The sequence below is a fragment of the Corylus avellana genome, chromosome 7 (assembly GCF_965113065.1).
Source record: "Corylus avellana chromosome 7, dhCorAvel1.hap1.2, whole genome shotgun sequence".
In the NCBI taxonomy this organism is placed as follows: Eukaryota; Viridiplantae; Streptophyta; class Magnoliopsida; order Fagales; family Betulaceae; genus Corylus; species Corylus avellana.
The window spans coordinates 7768892-7778751 of record NC_142496.1 but is presented as its reverse complement, the minus strand read 5'-3'; the positions used below and the strand labels follow the sequence as shown (position 1 = coordinate 7778751).

At 34.3% G+C, this 9860-nt stretch overlaps 1 protein-coding gene across 1 annotated transcript; it reads left to right on the top strand.

The window, feature by feature from the left end:
• Positions 1-375: 375 nt before the first annotated feature.
• Positions 376-7682, top strand: LOC132185327 (uncharacterized). The gene is made up of 2 exons (XM_088518434.1): positions 376-945; positions 7287-7682. Exons 1-2 carry the CDS (start codon positions 385-387, stop codon positions 7680-7682), a joined length of 957 nt encoding a protein of 318 aa, XP_088374560.1. The 5' UTR covers positions 376-384.
• Positions 7683-9860: the final 2178 nt, after the last annotated feature.

Sequence of the window (9860 nt, the reverse complement as noted above, 5' to 3'; positions counted from 1 at the left end):
TTTTGAACACATAATTTAGATAAGAGAAGGAGATTTGGCAATCCAGTCGTCTTATCATATGAAGGGGCGGCGTTATTTCAACAACCAATTCACACCCTCCTCTGAGAGAGACATTTACTTAAACACAAGCAGCTGCATCCTCGCAGTTTCCCATGAACCAGCCGTCCAAGGGTCGGCCATATATTTTCAGATGTTCTTCTTCTTTCTTATGTTGAATAAGAATGAAATTGTGTTATCAAGGGAGGAAAGATCGCGGGGCTTTCCCTTTTTTATTGGTCATCAGTTCTAGTAAGTAGTAAGTATATAAATTCTTGTTGAAGTTTCTTCATTCTTCACATTTGCAAGTGAAGGATGGATAGAATATTGCATGTTGAAGAAGAGAATATGATTGCACTCTATCAAGCCTCTCTCAATGGGTGTGTAAACACCTTGAACACCTTGATCCAAAGGGATCCACTTATTCTTAATAAAGTTTCACTCACATCCTTTAGTGAGACCCCCTTACACATTACAGCCTTGCTTGGCCACCTTGAATTTAGTAGAGTTCTTGTCAGCAAGAAACCTAAACTTGCGGAAGAAGTAGACTCGCTGGGACGAACCCCTCTTCACTTGGCTTCAGCTGAGGGCCACACCGAGATAGTAAAAGCATTGTTGCAAGCAAATGGAAATGTTTGCTTGGCTATTGATCAAGATGAGAGAATTCCTCTCCACTTAGCCGCAATGAGAGGAAGAACAGAAATCATAAAAGAGTTAATTATTGCTCGGCAAGAGTCCATCTGGGTGAGGCTCAATGGAGATAGTGTTTTGCACTTGTGTGTTCGATATAATCATCTACATGCTCTTAAATTGCTAGTGGAATCGTCTAATTGCGATGAATTCCTCAACTCCAAAGACCATGATGACAACTCTATATTACATTTAGCTGTGATGCTCAAGCAAACGAAGGTGCGTTAACAATATCTATGGCTAGTCTTTTAGAAGATATATTTCTTTCTCTAGTGATATATATAAAGTAGCACTCTATCCAGGTGTATGAAATTATTTGAGATCTCCTTCTTGTTTTTCCTTCCCTTTTCGTAAGTTTGCTCGTGTTCATAAAGTATGACTAAATTTTTATATTTGAAGAAGATATATTCGTAGAACAAGTAAAAAAGTCATTGAGAGGCTGGCCTATAGCCGCCATGGTATCGCTCATAAGTTTTATTCGCTGAAAATAATCAGTGACAGATTGGTTACCTTTCTTAGAAGTGGCAAGTTGATAACGGGTTTGCATCATCTGAGCACGAGATGTCGAGGTGAACATCTTCTCCAAGGACGACCAGAGATCACGGGCCGTTGCACACCCCACAGCAAGTGTGACTAAAGATTCTGAAAGAGTGGAAATTAAAACACTCAAAATAAGTTGATCACGTTGGTACCAAGTGATGTACGCAGGGTTCATGATTTGGGCAAGAGCATCCACGACAGGGGCTGGATTTGGGACAGTTTTTGGTGGAGCACGGTTTGTGCCGTCAATGAAACCGTGAGCGTCCTGGCCATGCAAGTACGCGTCTATTTGCGTTTTCCAGGAGATGAAATTGCTTTTGGTGAGCTTGACGTTGAGAGTTGGATTCATATTGGGGACTTGAAATACAATATTTGGTGTAGCAGGTTGAATGGGTGCTGGTGCAGTGGGATTCGGGGCAGCAATATGTGGAATCGGAATCTCACCTTCAGGAACGGCCAAGAGTGCAGTAGCAGCAGCAGGTATTGTGAGAAAAAAAAATTCTGACGGGAGCAGCAGATATTTGAAGCAGGAAAAAAAAATGAAAGAAAAAACAAAAGAAACCAGGAATCAAAACAAAAACGACGTTAGTCAATATTTTGCTCTGATACCATAACAAAACTAAATAATATCTCTGATGATAATTTTCTCACCGTAATTGGTTGAGATATCTTCATTCATATTTATAGAATCAAAGGAAGTTGAGTTATATACAAACTCATGTACAGAATTAGAGAGATTTAAACTATTCTCTACAGATGAGTTATCTACAAGATAAATACAATCTTATCACAATAACTAAGTCTTTGATTCTAACTCTATCTTCTCTTGAGAGGTTGACTTCAATATGACTTGTGCTTACTTAAGGAATATTTTTGTCTGGACAAAAATACCCCTCCACTATAACTAACGGGATGTTCTTCAGTTCATTTGAGCTGAAGAGAATCTTAATTCCCCATGTATAGCCGGGATAAATCGTTTTAGACGCTCGCAATGCTAGCTGGTGAGCAATTGCAAAGAAAAGTCTCCTAAAAACATAAAAATAAGAAAACTATGTCGAAAAAATTTCCACATTTATAAATGCATCCTAATTAGTAATTGAGTTTGAGAATTTCTTTCGATTTTGTTTACTAAACTAATATTTAAAAAAAAAAAAAAAAGCATGATTTTTACATGCATTTTTAATAAGATAAATAAATTATGTATACATTTATAAAAATGCCACTACAAAAAATCAATTTTTTTTTTTTTACTGAAGATTTCTGATGTTTTTTGGTGTCCGACGCGTCAGAAGAATTTTCTGACGTGTCGTTTTTTACGGCAACAAATCTTCACACTGCACGGCAGCTCCCTCTTTTTCTTCTAGATCTGCACACTGCTGGCCAGCTTCTCTTCTCCTTTTCTTCTTCTCTTCTCCTTTTCTTTTTCTTCTTTCTTCTTCGATCCGCTACTTTCATTTTTTCCCTCTAGATCTAGAGGGAGCTGCCGTGCAGTGTGCAGAGAAGGGAGATTGAGAGAGGAGAGAGAGAGAGAGTGTGGGGAAAATAAATAAAGAGGGAAAGAATAAGAAGAGTGAAAAAAGTTGAGGGAAAAAAGCATAGAGGAAAATTTTTAAAATCCCGCCCATTTTTTTATGATATAATAATATCGGTTATCGAGGGGATTTCTGACGTGCCATGTGTTGCACGTCAGGAATTCCTGACGCGCGACACATGGCACGTTAGGAAACTATTCTAAAAAAAAAAATACCACGTCTGTATATATATATATATATAGTGTTATGACGTGGCAGTGTACCACGTCAGAAAATTCTGACGTGGGACACTTCCACGTCAGAAAATATTTAATTTTTTAATTTTTAAAATTTGTTACATTTTTCTCCTCTTCTCTTCTCCCTTTCTTTTTCTTCTTCTCTTCTCCTTTTCTTTTTCTTCTCCTTCTTCTGCTTTCTTTGATCTGCCGTGGAGAGAGAGAGGAGAGGAGTGAGAGAGAGTGTAGGGAAAATAAATGAGGAGGGAAGAATAAAAAGAGGAAAAAATTTCACAAATCCACCCATTTGGCGCGTCAGAAATTTTTAACGCGCTATTTTTAGCTCAGAAAATATAAAATGCCACGTCAGAAAATGGTAATGTGGCAAAAATTATGTACTGTTTGTCACATAAGAAAATAGTGATTTTTTTGTAATGTGCAGGTGAGAATCACATAGTTTGTTAATATTTGAATGTAATTTGATTGTTAATTCTTCCCTATTTGATTACGAACTGCTGAGTGTACATTGTACTCTCTTTATGGTTCTGATTCTGAGTGTTGCACTCTCTTTAATTATTCGTGGCTAACCGGTGATAAAATTGGGAATTTAATTTGTTGGATTCTTCTTATTTCTCATTTGGAGTGTGTTTAAAAAAAGTAATATCGTGTTTGTTTCTGTCCCCCTCCCCTTTTTGTGAGCAAATACATAAACAACACGAATGAACCACAAACAATTAAGAAAAGGAAAAGGGAAACTCAACAGGAAAATGAAAACAACAACTAAGGATATTGCATACCAAGCACTACTTTGGTCAATGAAAATGGCACACAGGAATAGTAGAGCTCTCAAAAAATAAATTAGGAAAAACTTCATCTAACTTATTAATTTTCATTGTACTTATAATTACTTTTTAAATTTTAAAAATTCTTAATTTAGTATATTCAAGTTTCAATCTTTTGCAATGTTATCTGTACATGTTATTAAGTTTGGGTTTAAATCAAACGACGAATGAATAAAATGACTTTTATACTCCTAAATTTATATAAAATTATAAATGTGCCCATGACGCAAATGAATGTGGGCTTTAAAGACAAAAAAAAAAAAAAAATGGCATTGCTTTTGGCAAAAGTCTATTGATCAACTTTCTCAAAGTTGATTACTCACAAAAAAAAAATAAAAAATCTCAAAGTTGATGTTAAGGTAGATTAATGAAGTAATTCTAGAAGTCTCTCTTGTGTACCTTTTTAGTCTCTCCAACAATGATGTTGCTATTAAAATCACCTTTTGATCAAAATTCAATAATAATTAATCACAAGCCCAATGATAATTTTAATAGGCACATCATTCTTGGAGGAACTCAAGAGGGATACAAGAAGGACTTGCAGCATTACTCAGATTAATGTGATGTCCACCTGGACAAATCTTTTTAACGAGAAAACAAAGTTGAAAAAATTTCCACATTAATTGTTTTGAAAACATTCATAACAGGCAGCCCTGTTCTCAAATTATTCGAATTGCTAATAATTTTAATTAAAATATTATTCTTATATAATGCTTAGAAAAAATAGAAGTTATATCTGTATTATTATTGTACAAAATTAATCAAATTGTGATTGAAACTCCTTAAAATTGCTTATACAATAGGGCCTATGAAAGTAGGGAATGACAGATTTTATTTGCAGTTGAATCAACGCAATCCATAATCCGACTCAACCACGTGTTTCAGGCTTTCAGCCTAAGTATCTGAAATCTCAAGTCTTATCCACACATTATTTTACCTTGAAATGGCAACCATAGGATGATGGATATATTATGAGATATGTTATAGTGCAATAAAAAGATCATTTTTTGCCTATAAAAGTCTTAAATGGCAAGAGACTATAGGTCCATCAATGGGTGGAGGCACAACAACTATGGATGAGACCTATGGCCCCTTACCAACCACGACTTTTATGGGCAAAAAATAATCTTTTTATTGCACTATATTATAGATAAAGATTTCATTCAAAATGCGTAGTTTGTTAATCTTTGAATGTAATTTAATTGTTAAATCTTCTATTTCGTTACGAACTACTGAATGTTGTACTCTCTTTATTCGTGGGCAACCTTAAATGTAATGAAATTAGGTATTTAATTTGTTGAATTCTTCTTATTTCTCATTTGGAGTGCGCTTTAAAAAAATAACAATTTAAGAGCATCCCCATCTTCAAATTTGGCTTTTCTTTAAAAAATTGAAAAAACTCACAAAAATAGTCATTTAACAAGCTCTCTACTCTATTTCAAATTTAACTTTGATCAACAAGACTCTCCAAATACCAAGTGCCAAAAAGTAAAAGTTATTTAGTTTTTTAATCTTATATATTCATTTCCTTCTCTCTCTCATCTACCAAGAACAAAAAAAGAATTAAAAAATCATAAAATAATAATATTTAATTAAAATAGATGAAGATATAGAGAGTTTAATATTTGGTTTATTTTAAAAGTGACTATTCAAATTTAAAAAAAAAGTGAGTTTTTCTCTTCAAATTTAACTTTTATTTGAAGAGCTCAATATGGATGCTCTAAAAATGTGAACAAATAATATCGTGTCTGCCCGTCCCCCTCCCCTTTTTCTGAGCAAATACAAAAATAACACGAATGAACCAAAAACAATTAAGAAGAGGAAAAAGGAAACTCAACAGGAAAATGAAGACAACAACTAAGGATGAATGGCAAACACAACACTGGTCAATGAAAATGACACACATGTAATGATTGTTTTATTTCAAGAGGAATGATAGATACACAACTTAGAGACACAATTTTGACCAAACTTTTCTCTTATGTGGTCATTTTTTTTTAAACAAAAAAAAAAAAAAAAAAAAAAATTATGACTAATAACATCCTATGTGGTCATTTTTTATTTGGTTTTTTTTTTTTAAATGGTATTTTTCTTCAGAATAATGACCATTTTTTAAAAAAAAAGAAAATTACCAAATAAAAAAATGACCACATAGGATGCTATTACTTCAGAATTTTTTTTTTATTATTATTATTTTTTAAAAATGACCGCATAAAAAAAAAAAAAAAAAAAAAAAAAAAAAAAAAAAAGTTGGGTTAAAGTTGTCTTTAAGTTGTGGAACTATCATTTCTCTTATTTCAATACCTTGCCAGGTGGGTTCGCTGTATATTTTTATTTCAATAGCTCACATGAAAACCAGTGAACTCTAGTCTATATAAGTTCTTGTTGTAGTTTCTTCATTCTTCACATTCACAAGCGAAAGATAGATACAGTGCATGATGAGAAAGCCAATATGGCTTCACTATGAAGCCTCAAGGAATGGGTGGGTAAGCACCTTAACCACATTGATCCAAAGGGATCCGCACATTCATGATAGAGTTTCATTGACATTTTTTAGTGAAACTCCTTTACACATTGTAGCTTTGCTTGGCCACCTTGAATTTAGTAGAGTTCTTGTTAGCAAGAAACCTAAACTTGTAGAAGAGGTGGACTCGTTAGGACGAACACCTCTTCACTTGGCTTCTGCTGAGGGCCACACCAAGACAGTATTAACATTATTGCAAGCAAATGCAGATGTATGCTTAGCTCGTGATCAAGATGAGAGAATTCCTCTCCACTTAGCCACAATGAGAGGACGAGTAAACATCCTAGAAGAGTTAATTATTGCTCGACGAGTGTCCATTCTGATGACTCTCAATGGAGATAGCGTATTGCACTTGTGTGTTCGATATAATCAATTGGATGCTCTTAAATGGTTGGTGGAAGCAGCTTATTGCGACAAACTCCTCCACTCCAAAGACTATGATGGCAACTCTATATTGCATTTAGCTGTGATGCTCACGCAAATGAAGGTGCGTTAACACTATCAATGGCTACTATCTTAGAAGAGATATATGAAGTGGCACATGCTATCCACTTCTCCAAAATGATTTGAAATTTACTTCTTGTTTTTCCTTCCTTTAATCGTAAGTTTGTTAATTTGTATTCATAAAGTAGGACTAAAATTTTAAATGGGAAGAAGGTATATTCGTAAAACAAGTTACAAAAATAAAAAAAATAAAATAAAAAAGGGAAGGAAGGTTCACCATGTTATCATACATGCCACCCAAAATAGAAAGACCCCTGTTTCATGCAAAATGGTATACAGTAAATAACCCAAGAAAGATCATTCAATGTGGTTGAATTAAATTTTTTTGGAGTTGTTTTGTTGAAGTGCTTTTAGAATTTCTGCTAGTTGTTTGTTGAAACAATAGAGTATTGTCTTTATGCAGGCAATAAAATACTTACTTTCATTTCCAAAAATAAAAGGAGAGGCTAATGTCATGAACAAGATTGGCCACACAGCTTTAGATGTCTTAGAGGCCTACAACGTCTATCCAAGAGATGTGAAATGGTTTGAAATCCAAAACATTCTCAAGGAAGCTGGTGTTAGAAGATCAACGAATAGAAATTCTTCCTTATCACCAACACTGAGTGGTAATGGTGTTGATGAAGCACAACCATCTCAATCAATGTTTAGGGGATGGTGGGAGCGCATTCGTTCATCATTAGTTAAACACTTGAGGCACGAGGAAAATTGGATCCAGGAAACACGTGGTACATTGATGGTAGTACCACGTGTATACTCTGTATTTTGCTTAAGCACTAAGGCTTTTCTCTCTAGGTGAGCTGATATACTCAGTATTTTGATTGAGAAAAACGAATACATAGGACCCATATAAATAGTCTTCAGAGAACAGTACATGTCAGCATTAAAATAAAGACAATTGCCGACGGGCGGTCGACTGGTAAGAATGGGAGGTCGACCGGTCAGTGCATCACGTGTAGAAAATGGGCGCCAGAGCAACTCCAAGTGCTGACAGCCTTTCAACCATTTCAGCCAAGTCACAAACAAATCATGCATCCTTCCACTAGTGAGTGGGAATCTCTACCACCTTCCACTAGCCACTTGACATGCACAACAAGTCTCCATGTTTCCACTAAAAGAATGGGAATCCCATAATGCAAGAGGAGACAATCAGAGAACCAAGCATGGAAGAAAATATAAACAATTCTTTACTGGCAGTCGACCGGTAGTCGCACGGTAGGTGTACGAGAGACACTGATTGAACCGTAACTTTAGCCTTAGAGGAGAGCAGTCGACCGGTAGGCGTACGCTGGTCGTACGAAACACACTGAGTGAAAAGTAACTTTAGCGATGAAGAACAGCAGTCGATCGGTTGGCGTACGAAAGATACTAACCTCTTTTCAAATGATGAGCGGTCGAACGAAAGGGCGTACAGCTGTAGGGGTGTGATCAATGCGGTTACGGTTAGCGATTATTAGCAAAAATTACTAACCGTAACCGCCATAACGGTTTTTAGATTTCACTAACCGCAACCGTAACCACCTAGTAGTTAGTGGTTAGCTATTAACCACCAGTTAGCGGTTAGTAAAACATGATGTAACCACCCGTTATAAAACTCTTTTTGAAAATTGGGCGTTTTTGGTTTTTTTTAGGCTTTCTCAAGATAAACATATAACCAATTTTCAGTTTTGGGTTTTATTTTCTTCGAATCATTGTAGCAGTTTTACCCCATTTGTTTTTTGCATTTTTAGTGTCTTCTTAGGCCAAATTGCTGTGAAAAGGGCACATATTGAAAAATCAAAAATATTTGACTCCAAATTTACATTTACTTGTACTTTAAAAAAAATTCCTTAAATATAAAACATAACCTATTAAAATATAATATGATTAACATGAATAAAGTATTTGAATTGTCATTGAATCATATGATTAAGTATTGATCTTATACATTTATATTATTCATATGCATCCATGTATAATTATAATTTATAACATATATAAAGTTATAAGTTTATAACATACATTGGAACTAAGCCTCTAGGTGCTTAATTGTTATATTAGTATGAATTGGTATACTTATGATTTATGCCATATTATATATGTATAATTTGTTATTTTATAATCATGTAAATTAGAATAATGATACATTAATGCTTCAATTGTGGTTATAAGTACGTAACACATTGCTTAATCCAATATCAATTACATAATTTGATATTATATGAATCACATTATCATCGTACATTAATAATATGATTCACTTTAATAAGTATTTAAATTGTTATTGAATCATATGATTAAGTATTGATCTTATATATTTATATTATTTAATATGCATATTTGTATATATGTATAAAGTTTAATTATAATTTATAACATATATGAACTTATAAGTTTATAACATACATTGAAACTAAATCTCTAGATATACTACAAAAAAGTTATTATTTTCTGTCGTGGCAAACAGTAATGAATTTTGCCACATCACCATTTTCTGACGTGCTAAAAATAGCACGTCAGAATTTTCTGACGTGTTGAAATAGCACGTCAGAAAATTCTGACGTGTCCAACTGGCACGTTAGAATTTTCTGACGTGCTAAATATTGATATGTCACAAAAAAAATAGGCGGGATTTTGAAATTTTTCCCTCTCTTATTTTCACTCAACTTTTTTCCTCTTTTTATTCTTTCCTCCTCATTTATTTTCCCCACACACTCTCTCTCTCCTCTCTCAATCTCCCTTCTCTCCATGGCAGATCGAAGAAAGCAGAAGAAGAGAAGTAGAAGAGAAGAAGAGAAGCAAAAGAAAAAAAAAAAAAAAAAAAAAAGGAGAAGCAAAGAAGAGAAGACGAAGAAGAAGGAGAAGAGAAGATGGAGAAAAGTGAGAGCTGGCCAGAGAAAAGAAGAGATCCGGCCGTGCAATGTAGAAACTAAAAATTTTTCTTCCAAAATTTTCGTCCAAAACGGTGCAGAGAAATTCGTGCGGAGAAACGAATTTC

Coding starts and splice junctions, on each gene's coding strand:
- LOC132185327 (XM_088518434.1), top strand. CDS start 385: ATGATTGCACTCTATCAAGCCTCTCTCAATGGGTGTGTAAACACCTTG. Junction 946..7,286: donor TGATGCTCAAGCAAACGAAG/GTGCGTTAACAA, acceptor GTCTTTATGCAG/GCAATAAAATACTTACTTTC.